This window comes from Mauremys mutica, unplaced genomic scaffold (assembly GCF_020497125.1).
Source record: "Mauremys mutica isolate MM-2020 ecotype Southern unplaced genomic scaffold, ASM2049712v1 000206F_np12_subseq_1:328963_obj, whole genome shotgun sequence".
NCBI lineage: Eukaryota > Metazoa > Chordata > Testudines > Geoemydidae > Mauremys > Mauremys mutica.
This window is the reverse complement of record NW_025422883.1, coordinates 72435-87790: the sequence shown is the minus strand read 5'-3', so window position 1 is coordinate 87790 and position 15356 is coordinate 72435. Positions and strand designations below refer to the sequence as shown.

The 15356-nt window shown below is 70.1% G+C and overlaps 1 protein-coding gene across 1 annotated transcript in view; it reads left to right on the top strand.

The window, feature by feature from the left end:
* LOC123357017 (slit homolog 1 protein-like) overlaps positions 1 to 15356 on the top strand; it is a 138896-nt gene that overhangs the window by 104832 nt on the left and 18708 nt on the right. The window contains exons 15-24 of the mRNA XM_045000277.1: positions 255 to 278; positions 1006 to 1150; positions 1369 to 1443; positions 1865 to 2008; positions 5236 to 5379; positions 6889 to 7055; positions 7718 to 7850; positions 10068 to 10136; positions 12406 to 12477; positions 12793 to 12864. Of these exons, the coding sequence (XP_044856212.1) occupies positions 255 to 278; positions 1006 to 1150; positions 1369 to 1443; positions 1865 to 2008; positions 5236 to 5379; positions 6889 to 7055; positions 7718 to 7850; positions 10068 to 10136; positions 12406 to 12477; positions 12793 to 12864 (1045 nt within the window). The remainder of the gene's footprint in view (positions 1 to 254; positions 279 to 1005; positions 1151 to 1368; positions 1444 to 1864; positions 2009 to 5235; positions 5380 to 6888; positions 7056 to 7717; positions 7851 to 10067; positions 10137 to 12405; positions 12478 to 12792; positions 12865 to 15356) is intronic.

Below are 15356 nucleotides of genomic sequence, written 5' to 3'. Positions count from 1 at the left end.
TGGGGTGCTGGGCCCTGCAGAGCCACCGCGTCCCGCCCTGCCCTGCCCAGCTCCCAAGCCACATAGACAGCAAGGGAGGAGGGGAAACCGAGGCACGGAGCTGGAGGGACCCGCCCAAGCTCAGCCGGTGTGTCAGTGGCAGAGCCAGGGCTCGAGCCCTGGTGCCAGTGCCCCAGAGATCTCGCCAGGCCCCACTGGCTGTGCCCAGCCGCCCCCCTGCCCCCGCTAACGTGCTTGTGCCTTTCTCTCCGCAGCCAAGGAGCAGTACGTTATCCCCGGTAAGCACCGGGCAGAGCTCTGCGGGCGGGAGCTGGGGATCTGCACAGGGAGTGTCCGGGGGCCTCTCTCGGACGGGCTGTGCTTTGCCGTGTGACGTCCCTGGGTAGCTGGGTATGGGGCCACGCAGGACTCCCACGGCCCGGCTCTCCGGCCTGGCACAGATAGTGCCGCCCGCTGCTGGCACCCGGGGCTCTGGCTCCAGAGGCAGCGAATGGCCCTAACCCAGCCTGGCCCCACACAGCCCCCGAGCGCAGTGTCTGGCTCCACGCAGCCAGCGCCCCCCGCAGGCACAGAGCAGGAACCCTGCACACACCCAGGAGCCGGCTGCGGCTCGCGGCCTCGGGCCGGCCAGGCACCCAGCGAGGGCACGACGCCGGCGCCGGCGCGGGGGCTGGGATGGAGGTTGAATGAGAGACGAAAAGCAGCCGCGGCCCCTCCCCACGCCCGGCCGCCGGGCCCTGGCTGGGCTTCTAGCAGAGAGCAGCTGGGGGCTGCGATTGGGGGATCTCGGGCTGGGGCAGGGGTGGCCCTGAACCCCCGATGGTTGCAGGGAAATGGCATCTGCCCCTAAACCCGGGGGAGCAGGAGGTGCAGCTCCATGCGCGGCGCGCTGCGCTGCCCCCTGCTGGCCTCGCTGCACTGGGGCGGGACTGTGGCAGCCCAGCCCCCCCCCCCAGCAGAGCGGTGGCTGGCGTCCTGCCCTCCCCGGCGTGTCTCTCGTGGCAGGCGCGGAGGATCAGCAGCTGAACAGCGACTGCAGCAGCGACGTGGGCTGCCCCCCCAAGTGCCGCTGCGAGGCCAACGTGGTGGAATGCTCCAGCCTGAAGCTCACCCAGCTCCCGGAGCGCATCCCGCAGGCCACGGCAGAGCTGTAAGACCCCCCCGCCCCCCCGCGCTGGGCGTCCTGCCCCGGGTCTGTGTCGCACGCGCACTCGCCTTGCCGAGCCCGCAGACCCCCGCGTAACGCCCCCGCCCGGTTCAGTGACGGGGGGCTGGGGGCTTCCTTCATTCCTCCCGGGGGGGGTGAGCACTGCCTGGGGCTCATCCGTTCCGCCTTTGTCCTTCTCTCCCCGCCTCCCCCACCCCCAGACGCCTGAACAACAACGAGATCTCGGTGCTGGAGGCCACGGGGCTCTTCAAAAAACTCCCACACCTGAAAAAAATGTGAGTATGACGCCAGCGAGGCCTCGTGGCCGCGGTGCCGGCGTGTGAGACACCGCACGCAGGGCCTGACGATGCAGCGTTAACCTGTGGAACTCACTGACACAAGATGTCACGAGCCAAGCAGGAGTGGGCATTTCTGTGGCTAGTGAGGCCAGCCAGAGTGACAGTAAACCTGCCATTCCAGGGCACAAGCCAGCCTCTCTCGGACAGGGGCCAGGAGGACCCTCCCCCCCGGACCGGTTATTCTACTAGTGCCCACAGGGGGGTGCCGTGCACCTTCTCCGCAGCAGCCGGGGCTGGACTGACGCCCCAAGCCGGCCCGACCGGATTGATGGCCCACAGTGCACAGGGGGGGCTCTCTGGGGGGCTGCATCCCCCATCCCCTACATAGGCCCAGCCTGCCGCTCCCCTCTCTCCCCAGCAACCTGAGCAACAACAAGGTGACGGAGATCGAGGACGGGGCCTTCGAGGGGGCAGCGTCCGTCAGCGAGCTGCACCTGACGGCCAACCAGCTGGAGTCGGTGCGCAGCGGCATGTTCCGGGGCCTGGCGGGGCTGCGCACCCTGTGAGTGGAGCCGTGCCCAGATCTCGCGGCGGGGGCTGGCGGGGGCTGCGGGCGGGTTTCACCGGGGCCTGGGGGAGGCTAAACCCGATGCCTCGTGCCGCCCCCCGCGCCCGCGTCTCCCTCCGGGCGCCTCGTGCCAACCCCCCGCGCCCGCGTCTCCCTCCGGGCGCCTCGCGCCACCCCCCGCGCCCGCGTCTCCCTCCGGGCGCCTCGCGCCGCCCCCCCACGCCCGCGTCTCCCTCCGGGCGCCTCGTGCCGCCCCCCCCCGCGCCCGGGTCTCCCACCGGGCGCCTTGGGGCCCCCCCCCGCGCCCGCGTCTCCCTCCGGGCGCCTCGCGCCGCCCCCCGCGCCCGCGTCTCCCTCCGGGCGCCTCGCGCCGCCCCCCGCGCCCGCGTCTCCCTCCGGGCGCCTCGCGCCGCCCCCCCCCCCGCGCCCGCGTCTCCCTCCGGGAGCCTCGCGCCGCCCCCCCCCCCGCCCGCGTCTCCCTCCGAGAGCCTCGCGCCGCCCCCCCCGCGCCCGCGTCTCCCTCCGAGAGCCTCGCGCCGCCCCCCCCGCGCCCGCGTCTCCCTCTGGGCGCCTCGCGCCGCCCCCCCGCGCCCGCGTCTCCCTCCGGGCGCCTCGCGCCGCCCCCCGCGCCCGGTCTCCCTCCGAGAGCCTCGCGCCGCCCCCCCCGCGCCCGCGTCTCCCTCCGGGCGCCTCGCGCCGCCCCCCGCGCCCGCGTCTCCCTCCGGGCGCCTCGCGCCGCCCCCCCGCGCCCACGTCTCCCTCCGGGCGCCTCGCGCCGCCCCCCCCCCGCCCGCGTCTCCCTCCGAGAGCCTCGCGCCGCCCCCCCCGCCCGCGTCTCCCTCCGGGCGCCTCGCGCCGCCCCCCCGCGCCCGCGTCTCCCTCCGGGCGCCTCGCGCCGCCCCCCCGCCGCCCGCGTCTCCCTCCGGGAGCCTCGCGCCGCCCCCCGCACCCGCGTCTCCCTCCGAGAGCCTCGTGCCGCCCCCCCCGCGCCTCCCTCCGGGCGCCTCGTGCCGCCCCCCCGCGCCCGTCTCCCTCCGGGCGCCTCGTGCCGCCCCCCCGCGCCTCCCTCCGGGCGCCTCGTGCCGCCCCCCCCCCGCGCCCGCGTCTCCCTCCGGGCGCCTCGAGCCGCCCCCCCCCCCGCGCCCTCGTCTCCCTCCGGGCGCCTCGTCCCGCCCCCCGGTTCCCGCGTCTCCCTCCGGGCGCCTCGCGCCGCCCCCCCCGCGCCCGCGTCTCCCTCCAAGAGCCTCGCGCCACCCCCCCCGCGCCCGCGTCTCCCTCCGGGCGCCTCGAGCCGCCCCCCCCCGCGACCGCGTCTCCCTCCGGGCGCCTCGTCCCTCCCCCCCGCGCCCTCGTCTCCCTCCGTGAGCCTCGTGCCGCCCCCCGCGCCCGCGTCTCCCTCCAAGAGCCTCGCGCCGCCCCCCCGCCCGCGTCTCCCTCCGGGAGCCTCGCGCCGCCCCCCGCACCCGCGTCTCCCTCCGAGAGCCTCGTGCCGCCCCCCCGCGCCCGCGTCTCCCTCCAAGAGCCTCGCGCCGCCCCCCGCGCCCGCGTCTCCCTCCGGGCGCCTCGAGCCGCCCCCCCCGCGCCCGCGTCTCCCTCCGGGTGCCTCGCGCCGCCCCCCCGCGCCCGGTCTCCCTCCGGGCGCCTCGTGCCGCCCCCCCCGCGCGCCCGCGTCTCCCTCCGGGTGCCTCGCGCCGCCCCCCCGCGCCCGCGTCTCCCTCCGGGCGCCTCGCGCCGCCCCCCCGCGCCCGCGTCTCCCTCCGGGCGCCTCGTGCCGCCCCCCCGCGCCCGCGTCTCCCTCCGGGTGCCTCGTGCCACACCCTGCGGGAGCTCCCCGGTCCCACGGATTCGGCGGCTTGCCTGCGGGAGGTCCCCGGTCCCGCGGATTCGGCGGCTTGCCTGCGGGAGGTCCCCGGTCCCGCGGATTCGGCGACAAGCCTGCGGGAGGTCCCCGGTCCCGCGGATTCGACAGCTTGCCTGCGGGAGGTCCCCGGTCCCGCGGATTCGGCGACACGCCTGCGGGAGGTCCCCGGTCCCGCGGATTCGGCAGCTTGCCTGCGGGAGGTCCCCGGTCCCGCGGATTCGGCAGCGCCTGCGGGAGGTCCCTGGTCCCGCGGATTCGGCGGCACGCCTGCGGGAGGTCCCTGGTCCCGCGGATTCGGCAGCGCCTGCGGGAGGTCCCCGGTCCCGCGGATTCGGCAGCACGCCTGCGGGAGGTCCCCGGTCCCGCGGATTCGGCGGCACGCCTGCGGGAGGTCCCCGGTCCCGTGGATTCGGCAGCGCCTGCGGGAGGTCCCCGGTCCCGCGGATTCGGCGGCACGCCTGCGGGAGGTCCCCGGTCCCGCGGATTCGGCAGCGCCTGCGGGAGGTCCCCGGTCCCGTGGATTCGGCAGCGCCTGCGGGAGGTCCCCGGTCCCGCGGGTTCGGTGGCACGCCTGCGGGAGGTCCCCGGTCCCGCGGATTCGGCGGCGCCTGCGGGAGGTCCCCAGTCCCGCGGATTCGGCGGCACGCCTGCGGGAGGTCCCCGGTCCCGTGGATTCGGCAGCGCCTGCGGGAGGTCCCCGGTCCCGCGGGTTCGGTGGCTCGCCTGCGGGAGGTCCCCGGTCCCGCGGATTCGGCGGCGCCTGCGGGAGGTCCCCAGTCCCGCGGATTCGGCGGCACGCCTGCGGGAGGTCCCCGGTCCCGCGGATTCGGCAGCGCCTGCGGGAGGTCCCCGGTCCCGCGGATTCGGCGGCTTGCCTGCGGGAGCTCCCCAGTCCCGTGGATTTGGCAGCGCCTGCGGGAGGTCCTCCGAAGCTGCGGGACCAGTGGACCCCCCGCAGGCATGTCGCCGAAGGCAGCCTGCCTGCGCCCTCGTGGCGACCGGCAGAGCCCCCCCGTGGCTTGCTGCCCCAGGCACGCGCTTGGTGTGCTGGGGCCTGGAGCCGCCCCCGGTGGTGCCACCCTCAGGTGCTGCCCCTGCTGCAGGCAGCGTTGCTGCGCTGACGTGGGGCGTCGGTTTGCTGCTCGTCTGGGGCAGGCCCCAGCTGGCCTGAGTCCCTGGGGTGCTCCCGGGGGGTTCGTGCGCCCAGCACCCCATGCGTGTGGCAGTGTCCCTGGCGGGGCGGGGCCGAGTCACTGCACTGAGGGTCCCTGGGTGCGAGGTGGGCAGAGGGCGGGTGCGGCTGTGGCGACAGGCGCTGCTCGCGGAGCCGTTAACCCTCCCGCTGCTCCCTCCCTCCCAGGATGCTGCGAAACAACCGCATCAGCTGCATCCACAACGACAGCTTCACGGGGCTGCGCAGCATGCGCCTGCTCTCGCTCTACGACAACCAGATCAGCACCATCGCGCCCGGCGCCTTCGACACGCTGCAGTCGCTCTCCACGCTGTGAGTCGGGGCGTCCCCGCGGTCCCAGCCCGGCCTGGGGACCCGGCCCTCCCCCTCCCGGCCCCCTGGCGCTGGGCTCTGGGGTGGGTGATGCTGTAACCATGTGGGAGCCAGCTGAGGTCAGTCAATCAGGGTGAACTGCAAACAGACTGGGGCAGACAAACCCCAAACGCTGGTGGATCTTCCAATACTGAGATTTACCAGCCAGCGCAGAACAGCGTCTGTAGCACCTCCCTGGTTCCTCAGAGTCCAAACAACGCAGTTCCCTTAAAAGTGCCCAGCCTCAGGCCTCCGTCCAGACACACCTGTCAGATCTGATGATGATTCCTGAAAATCTTATCTCATCATATAAAAGAAAAGGTTCTTCCAACCCCAAAGGATCAGCCACACACCCAGGCCCAATTATAACTTAGATCTTACCCAAAATACACGCTACAGCCAATTCTTATTAACTAAGCTAAAATTTATTTAAAAAGAAGCGTGCTGGTTAAAAGATCAATATACAGACAGACTTGAATTCAATTCTTGAGGTTCACACACAGCAGAGATGAGCTTGTAGTTGCCAAAAGTCCTTTTAGAAATAGTCCAGAGGTTATAGTCCAATGTCCATATTCAGGGTGGCTCCAGTCAGTGACTGGGGATCTCAATCCTTGTGGCTTAAGGTTTCCCCCTCTTGAAACCCAAAGCAGATCTGCGATGAAGCTGGATCGTGTCCCAGGGTTTTTATACATTTCCAGCAGCCTCTTGGCCTGAGAAAACAATAGGTTTAACTCCTTCTCCCAAACATCCTGGCAATTAGCACAGGGTAATTTATCCATTAAACAGTTCAGATACAGGTTACCGCAACCTTCAAAGAGACACACAGACAATAATACTATTTCACTCAAGTGTCTTCCTAAATGTTAAAAGAACAGGAGTACTTGTGGCACCTTAAAGACTAACAAATTTATTTTAGCATGAGCTTTCGTGAGCTGCAGCTCACTTCTTTCCATTCTATGCATCCGAAGAAGTGAGCTGCAGCTCACGAAAGCTCATGCTAAAATAAATTTGTTAGTCTTTAAGGTGCCACAAGTACTCCTGTTCTTTTTGCGGATACAGACTAACACGGCTGCTACTCTGATTCCTAAATGTTAATATTCCTGTTTTGATCTTTGAATCAAAGCTCTAGCAATAGACAAGACTTGTTTGCTGACATCCCAAGCCCTGAGCAAACACCTCCCCTTCTACCTCTAACAATGCCGGCTGCATTTCAAAGCTCTGGTCATTTACAGATCTTCCTAACCAGTCTCTAAAGTTCGGCCCTGGGGCAGGTCAGCCTGGGAGGTAATTGACTCCTTCTGGCCCTGTCACCCTCCCATGAGAGATTAGCTCACACTCAGCACGTCACTGATGCACACGCCTGAGGCTTGGCTCAGGCCCCGCTGGCTCAGGAGCTGGCAGCCATGGGGACTCCGGGTGCCCGGCCCTGCTGCCACCACGTTAGCCCCGCGCTCCCCCTCTGCGGCGCAGGAACCTGCTGGCCAATCCCTTCGACTGTAACTGCCGGCTGGCCTGGCTGGGCGACTGGCTGCGGAGGAGGAAGATCGTGACGGGGAACCCGCGCTGCCAGAACCCCGACTTCCTGCGGCAGATCCCGCTCCAGGACGTGGCCTTCCCCGACTTCAGGTGTGAGGAAGGTAACTCACAGGCGCCATGGGGCTGAGCAGGGGCGGCCGACGAGGGTGACCCCGCAGCAGCGTCCCCAGCGGGTGCTTCCCGGCTGGTCACGTTGTGCCCCCTGCCACCCGGCACCGGCGGTGCTGCCGCGCTCCCGCACCAGCCTCAGTCCTGGCTCTGCCCACCTCCAGGCTGGGCTCCGACACAGAGCCTGGCTGAGCGGGGGCTGGGCTGGGCCATTTTCATTTTTAGCCTTGGTTTGGTTTCGATTAAGGCCACACGAGACTGAGGAAACCTGCCCCGTAGTGCCGGCCCCCGGAGCCCCCTCTGCTCGGTGAAGGGGTGACTTGATTACGCCGGGGGACGGGTCCTGGGAGGTGGCCGCTGCCGGCCAGTCCAGCCGAGGAAGGTGGAACCCGGCCCGGGGCTGGAAGCTGGAGCCAGACGTGCTCAGGCAGGAAGCAGGCCTGGATCTGCGCCGGGGGGGAGTGACTGTGGGAACAGGTGACCCGGGGGCAGGTGGATTCTCCAGCCTGGGCGGATGTTTGTCTAGAGTCTGCGCTAGGGGCTGCGGGCGCGGCACAGGGCCCTTCTGGCCTTGGAGTGTGGGAATCTCTGCCCCCAGGACAGGGCAAGAGGCCGGATCTGGGTGGGCCCGTTACTAGCTGTGCCCCCCTTGCAGGCCAGGAGGAGACGGGGTGCGTCCCACGCCCACAGTGCCCTCCGGAGTGCACCTGCCTGGACACGGTCGTTCGCTGCAGCAACAAACACCTCAAGTCCCTGCCCAAGGGGATCCCAAAGAACGTCACTGAGCTGTGAGTATCCCAGGGCTCTGACCGCCTGCCCCGGGCCATGGAGCCTGCGGGGCCGGGAGCCTGCGGGGCCGGGCCTCCTGGACACAGGGAGAGCGGGTCAGATTTCCCAGCAGGGGCTGCGAGGCGGGAGGGAGCCGAGCCCTCCTGCTGCCCCCCCCAACCCCCCCGGAGTCCAGGGTCACCCCCTGCACACTCAGGCCAGCTGATCCGCCCGGCACCGGGCCCAGAGCTGCGTGCATCGCACGCTGGTGCAAACGCTGCTCTGTTACCCTGGTGTAAATCCAGAGGGACCCCACTGGCTTTGATGGCGTTCACCCCGCGGCCCGCGAGCGGAGCTGGCCGCGGGGCTGGAGGTGTGAATTCCCGCCCCAGCTCTGGCCCGTCGTGAGGGGGGCTAGCCCTGAGCCAGAGGGGATTCCCGCTCCGCCGCGGCCCGTGGGAGCCCAGCCCTGTGAACGTGCCCCCTGGTGCCCCGGGGCTCGCCTGGGCACGGCCCGCGAGGGCGCTGGGCTGAGGCTGCTGCGGGAACGCCTAGGCCAGACTGCCCCAAGGGGGGGGGTCAGGCGAGCACCACGTCACTGGGCCCCAGAATGCCGCGGGGCGACCAGGTGAGTGACCCGCCCGCCGGGAGACGGGGGGGGCAGGAAACGCAGCTAACGGGGGCTGCACATTACAGTCGGGGGGGTTAATTGTTCACCCTCCTGTGACCCCCCCCCACCCCATCATTAAACAGAAGCAGAGCAAACCCTGGTTAGCAGGGGGGCCCCCCATGCGCCGGCTGGGCCGGCTGTCGCCGGGCGTTCGTGCAGCACCCGCCGCACTGGGGCCCTGAGCTCGCCCGGTGCTGCACCCACGGGCCCTGCTCCCAGCGGGGGCTGCTGAACCGGCACCAGGCCCCGGCACCTGTCTGCACCGCGGGGCGAGCGCCCGACCTCAGGCTGCCGCGCTAAACTGAACACCCTGCCCCGCCCCTCCTCTGAGACCCCGCCCCCTCCGAGGCCCCGCCCCTCTCACTCCATCCCCCCTCCCTCTGTCGCTCGCTCTCCCCACCCTCACTCACTTCCTCGTTTTCCCAGGGCTGGCGCAGGGGGTTGGGATGCGGGAGGGGGATCCGGGCTGGGGGTGGAGCCGAGGGGTTCAGAGGATGGGAGGGGGCTCCGGGCTGAGGCAGGGGGCTGGGCTGTGGGGGGGTGAGGGCTCCGGCTGGGGGTGCAGGTTCCAGGGTGGGGCCAGAAATGAGGGGTTCAGGGTGTGGCAGGGGGTTGGGATGCGAGGGCGGGGGGGTGCGGGCTCTGGGGTGGGGTCAGGGATGAGGGATTTGGGGTGCAGGAGGGGGCTGGGCTGACGCTGAGGGGTTTGGAGGGCAGGAGGGGGACCAGGGCTGGGGCAGGGGGTTGGGATGCGAGGGCGGGGGGTGCGGGCTCTGGGGTGGGGTCAGGGATGAGGGATTTGGGGTGCAGGAGGGGGCTGGGCTGACGCTGAGGGGTTTGGAGGGCAGGAGGGGGACCAGGGCTGGGGCAGGGGGTTGGGATGCGAGGGCGGGGGGGTGGGGGCTCTGGGGTGGGGTCAGGGATGAGGGATTTGGGGTGCAGGAGGGGGCTGGGCTGGCGCTGAGGGGTTCGGAGGGCAGGAGGGGGACCAGGGCTGGGGCAGGGGGTTGGGATGCGAGGGCGGGGGGGTGCGGGCTCTGGGGTGGGGTCAGGGATGAGGGATTTGGGGTGCAGGAGGGGGCTGGGCTGGCGCTGAGGGGTTCGGAGGGCAGGAGGGGGACCAGGGCTGGGGCAGGGGGTTGGGATGCCAGGGCGGGGGGGTGCGGGCTCTGGGTGGCGCTTACCTCTGGCAGCTCCTGGAAGCAGAGGCATGTCCCCCTCTGGCTCCTACGTGCCGCCCCCTCCTGAAGCACCAGCTCCGCAGCTCCCATTGGCTGGGAACCATGACTAGCTCACACACACTTCCAGCCAGCCCACCTGGAGTCTCAGACAGACTCACACACACACGAGTGCGCCCCCGCGGTCAGAGCGGGCCCCCGATCCCCTGCATGGCTCTGGCAGTGCTCCGCTCCGCGCGGTGTCGGGGGGTCTCTGCACGGACGGACCCCGGGGCCGAACTGGGGCGGTTGGTCCTGCACCCCCACGTGAGCCCTGCCCTCTCACTGCCTGTGCAGCGGCCTCCTGGGCCCAGCCCCGATGGGTGACGGGCCTTTGTTCTCTCCCGTAGCTACCTGGACGGCAATCAGCTCACGCTGGTCCCTGGGGAGCTCTCCTCCTTCCGATCCCTGCAGCTGGTGTAAGTATCCTGGCCCGGCCCCGGCGGCTGGGATCCCGGGGGCTGGGCTGGCTGAGACTCGAGCCGCGAAGGCCGGGCAGTGGGGGGGTCGGGGCGGCGAGCTGGCCAGTGGGCCGCGCAGCCTGGCAGCTGTGACAAAGCTGGGATCAGCCCTCGGGGCTCCTGGCTGCGTGTGCGGAAGGTTTCTCAGCTGCTTTCCCACGGGGCCGGGACCGCGGGGCCCCTTCCAGGCTCTGGCAGGCCCAGCTCCTTCTGCCCACTCACCCCCAAATTCCCCCCCTCTGCCCCGTCCCCTCCAGCCTGTCCCTGTCCCAGTCCCACATCCCGCTGCACTTCCCTGTTCAGGGCACAGCCCGGCACCTCTGCAGAGCCGCCCCCGGCGGCTCAGGTCCAGCACCCAGACACCAGGCACACACCGCGACTGGCCCAGCGTCTCGCAGGAACTCTGTGGCAGAGGCAGGGACAGACTCCGGTGCTCCAGGGCAGCACTCGACTGCGTTAACCACGGACACCGAGCAATGGTGTAATCCCAGACCAAGGGGGGGCCCCGGGGGCCGGCGCGAGCCCCCGCGCTGTGGCCAGGAACAGGAACGGGGTGACGGGCCCAGAGGGGACTGTGGGCAGAGGGCAGCCAGAGGACGTGCTCCGGTGCTGCAGGGATCGGGGCCGTGCTAATGCTGGAGGGAAAATGTGCCTGTACATGGGGTGGAGGAGGGTTGCCGGGCTCTGTTCTGGCCTTTCCTAGCGACTCTGCAACTTTCATATTATTCTTTTAATCCAGTTTTTAGCCCTGCCAGTCCCAGGCTCCTGCCAGCCAACAGCCCCAGTCCTCTGGGGCCCGGCTCCGCAGCCTCCTTCCCCCATCTACCCCTGGGCAGACCGAGCCTTGTTCTCCAGCCTCGGTCTCAGAAACGGCTGAACTGCTTTGGCTGAAACATTCCCCGAAAATTCAGCCCGAGGCAGCCGCCCGGCGAGGAAAGTTTCAGCCCACGTGGCTGACGTTTTGGGGACCCTTCCTGACAGAGGGTGCTCCCAGCCCCTGTCGAGGAAAGCCCACTCCCTTCTCCCTGGAGAAACCAGCAGTGAGCCCCGGGAGCGCTTGTTCCCTGTCGCAGACCCCCCCGCCCCGCAGGCCCCGCGACGAGCTTCTCTCATCGGAGCTGAGAGCTAAAACACGCTGCCCTGGGGCTGCGAAGCCGCCAGACGGAGGAGCTCTGAGGCAATGCCCAGTGGCTGGAGCCCACGGAAAATCCAGCCCACTGGCTGCCCCTGTGCTAACTCAGTGGTTTGCTGGGCAGAATCCCACCAGCAGCCGGACAATTCCCTGCAGTAGCTCAGAGCCGTCCCCGGCTAGTGGCCCATCACCGGCCACGGGGGTATTTGCTACTAGCCATCGCCGACTGGCCGTTGTGGGCAGCCCCATCACACCGTCCCCTCCACACACGTCTCAGGCTCAGGCGTGAAGCCGGTTTGGTGTCTGGCCCCCGCGGCTCCCCTTGGGGGGCTGGTCCAGACCCTCACCCCTCTGGTGCTTAGAAACCTTCGCCTCATGTTGAGCCCAAACGTGTTGACGGCCTGTTTGTTTCCATTTGTTCTTGTGGAAAGTCTGCGACGAAGCAGCGAACGACTTGCCCAGCGTTGCAGCCCCGCTCGCCTCCCTAGGGCGAGTGGAACCTGCGTCACCCCCCCACCCCACCCCTGCAAAAATCACACCAGGCCACAAAAAGTCACGACAGTGGCTTAGCACCCGGAGGGCAACCAGCAAGTACATGTGGAGCCTTTCCTTTGCCTCCCGGCGCCGGCACGGGCAGGCCACGTTTCAAGCTTTGCTGTGCAACCCAGAGGGCTGGAGACTAGCGTTGCAAGGGGAACGCTCAGCTCAGCGCCTGACTCGGCAGCTGGGGCTTACAAGAACCACCAGCGGCCAGGAGACTTGCCAGCGACGTGAGCATTGGCAGCACTCGTTAACCGAGTGACACGTGGTTAAACTGCGACAGGAAAAGCTTCCTCCTGGAGCTGCCGGCGCGCAGTGTCCGGGACCCAGAGGATGAGGGGAGCCCGCAGTGGCAGAGGAATCACCACACCACCTGTAAGGCACCCAGGGGTGTCCTAGACTGGCCACAGGGGGCGGCATCTCCTGCAAAACCACTGTTCCCTCGGCCTGCCAGCCAGTGCCACCCAGTGAAACCAGCCAGCGCCACCCCACGGGCTGGGGGGAGGCCGGGAGCCCAGCTCCAACTGACCCCCCTGCTGCACTTGTGTTTTCCAGTGACCTGAGCAACAACAAGATCAGCTCCTTGAGCAACTCCTCCTTCACCAACATGAGCCAGCTCACCACCCTGTAAGTCCCGGCCCGGGGCCGCGGCTCCTGACCCAGCTGCGCGGTGGGCGGGTGAAGGCCGGGAGACAATAAGCCGGGCTTGCTGCTGAGGCCTCTGGGCTGTGCAGGCCGGCGGCCGGTTCCTGTACTAAGAAGAACCGTAACTAGCGGCCCTGCTGGAGAGCGCCCGAGAGGCAGTGTGCACGGGGTGCCGGGTCTCTGCCCGGGGTGCTAGTGAAACGGCCCGTTAGGGGGGCCTGGCGCGGGAGCCTCGCCGGGTGCGTGTCGGTGCTCAGGGGACGTGACCACGTGTTGTTTCCTCCTCTGCCTCCCCAGGATCCTCAGCTACAACGCCCTGCAGTGCATCCCCCTGCTCGCCTTCGAAGGGCTCCGGGCGCTCCGGCTGCTGTAAGTGCGTGGCCGTGCCCGGAGTGGTGCCCTGCCCTGCCCTGCTCACAGCACGGGGCCAGGCCGGGGCCCTGGTGGCACCTCCGTGGCCCTGTCAGTGGCCTGCTTTGGGGGAGTGCTGAGCACCCACAGCTCCAGGGGGTGAGGTGTACGGTGTCAGGACGTGTGTCCCGGCTCGGCTCTGCAGCAGGAGGCTGGGGACGGTGCCCCTGGGCGGACGCAGCGCACTGCCAGGGGACGGGGGGCTGGGGAAGGTGCCGGGCGGACGCTGTGCAGTGCCAGGGGCTGGGGGGTTGGTGAAGGTGCCGGGCTGACGCGGTGCAGTGCCAGTGAACGGGGGGCTGAGGAAGGTGCCGGGCGGACGCTGCGCAGTGCCAGGGGCTGGGGCGCTGGGGAAGGTGCCGGGCGAATGCTGTGCAGTGCCAGGGGCTGGGGAGCTGGGGAAGGTGCCGGGCGGACACTGTGCAGTGCCAGTGAATGGGGGGCTGGGGAAGGTGCCGGGCGGACGCTGTGCAGTGCCAGGAGCTGGGGGGCTGGTGAAGGTGCCGGGCTGAAGCGGTGCAGTGCCAGTGAACGGGGGGCCGGAGAAGGTGCCGGGCTGACGTAGTGCAGTGCCAGGGGACGGGGGGCTGGGGAAGGTGCCGGGCGGACGCTGTGCAGTGCCAGGGGACTGGGGGCTGGGGAAGGTGCCGGGCGGACGCTGCGCAGTGCCAGTGAACGGGGGGCTGGGGAAGGTGCTGGGCAGACGCGGTGCAGTGCCAGTGAACGGGAGGCTGGGGAAGGTGCCGGGCGGACGCGGTGCTGTGCCAGTGAACGGGGGGCTGGGGAAGGTGCCAGGCTGACGTGGTGCAGTGCCAGGGGCTGGGGAGCCGGGGAAGGTGCCGGGCGGACGCGGTGCAGTGCCAGTGAATGGGGGGCTGGGGAAGGTGCCGGGCGGACGCGGTGTAGTGCCAGTGAACGGGGGGCTGGGGAAGGTGCTGGGCAGAAGCGGTGCAGTGCCAGGGGACGGGAGGCTGGGGAAGGTGCCGGGCTGACGTGGTGCAGTGCCAAGGGCTGGGGGGCCGGGGAAGGTGCCGGGTGGACGCTGCGCAGTGCCAGTGAACGGGGGGCCGGGGAAGGTGCTGGGCTGACGCGGTGCAGTGCCAGTGAACGGGGGGCCGGGGAAGGTGCTGGGCTGACGCGGTGCAGTGCCAGTGAACGGGGGGGCCGGGGAAGGTGCTGGGCTGACGCGGTGCAGTGCCAGTGAACGGGGGGCCGGGGAAGGTGCCGGGCTGACGTAGTGCAGTGCCAGGGGACGGGGGGACGGGGAAGGTGCCGGGCTGACATAGTGCAGTGCCAGGGGACGGGGGGCTGGGGAAGGTGCCGGGCTGACGCGGTGCAGTGCCAAGGGCTGGGGGGCCGGGGAAGGTGCCGGGTGGACGCGGTGCAGTGCCAGGGATTGGGGAGCTGGGGAAGGTGCCGGGCAGACGCGGTGCAGTGCCAGGGGACGGGGGGCTGGGGAAGGTGCCGGGCAGACGCGGTGCAGTGCCAGGGGACGGGGGGCTGGGGAAGGTGCCGGGCTGACGCTGCGCAGTGCCAGTGAACGGGAGGCTGGGGAAGGTGCTGGGCTGACGCGGTGCAGTGCCAGTGAACGGGGGGCCGGGGAAGGTGCCGGGCAGACGCGGTGCAGTGCCAGGGGACGGGGGGCTGTGGAAGATGCCGGGCGGACGCTGTGCAGTGCCAGGGGCTGGGGGTCTGGGGAAGGTGCCGGGCGGACGCGGTGCAGTGCCAGGGGACGGGGGGCTGGGGAAGGTGCCGGGCTGACGCTGCGCAGTGCCAGTGAACGGGGGGCCGGGGAAGGTGCGGGGCTGACGCGGTGCAGTGCCAAGGGACGGGGGGCCGGGGAAGGTGCAGGGCTGACGCGGTGCAGTGCCAGTGAACGGGGGGGCCGGGGAAGGTGCTGGGCTGACGCGGTGCAGTGCCAGTGAACGGGGGGCCGGGGAAGGTGCCGGGCTGACGTAGTGCAGTGCCAGGGGACGGGGGGACGGGGAAGGTGCCGGGCTGACATAGTGCAGTGCCAGGGGACGGGGGGCTGGGGAAGGTGCCGGGCTGACGTGGTGCAGTGCCAAGGGCTGGGGGGCCGGGGAAGGTGCCGGGTGGACGCGGTGCAGTGCCAGGGATTGGGGAGCTGGGGAAGGTGCCGGGCAGACGCGGAGCAGTGCCAGGGGACGGGGGGCTGGGGAAGGTGCCGGGCAGACGCTGAGCAGTGCCAGGGGACGGGGGGCTGGGGAAGGTGCCGGGCTGACGCTGCGCAGTGCCAGTGAACGGGAGGCTGGGGAAGGTGCTGGGCTGACGCGGTGCAGTGCCAGTGAACGGGGGGCCGGGGAAGGTGCCGGGCAGACGCGGTGCAGTGCCAGGGGACGGGGGGCTGGGGAAGGTGCCGGGTGGACGCTGCGCAGTGCCAGGGGACGGGGGGCTGGGGAAGGTGCCGGGCGGACGCTGCGCAGTGCCAG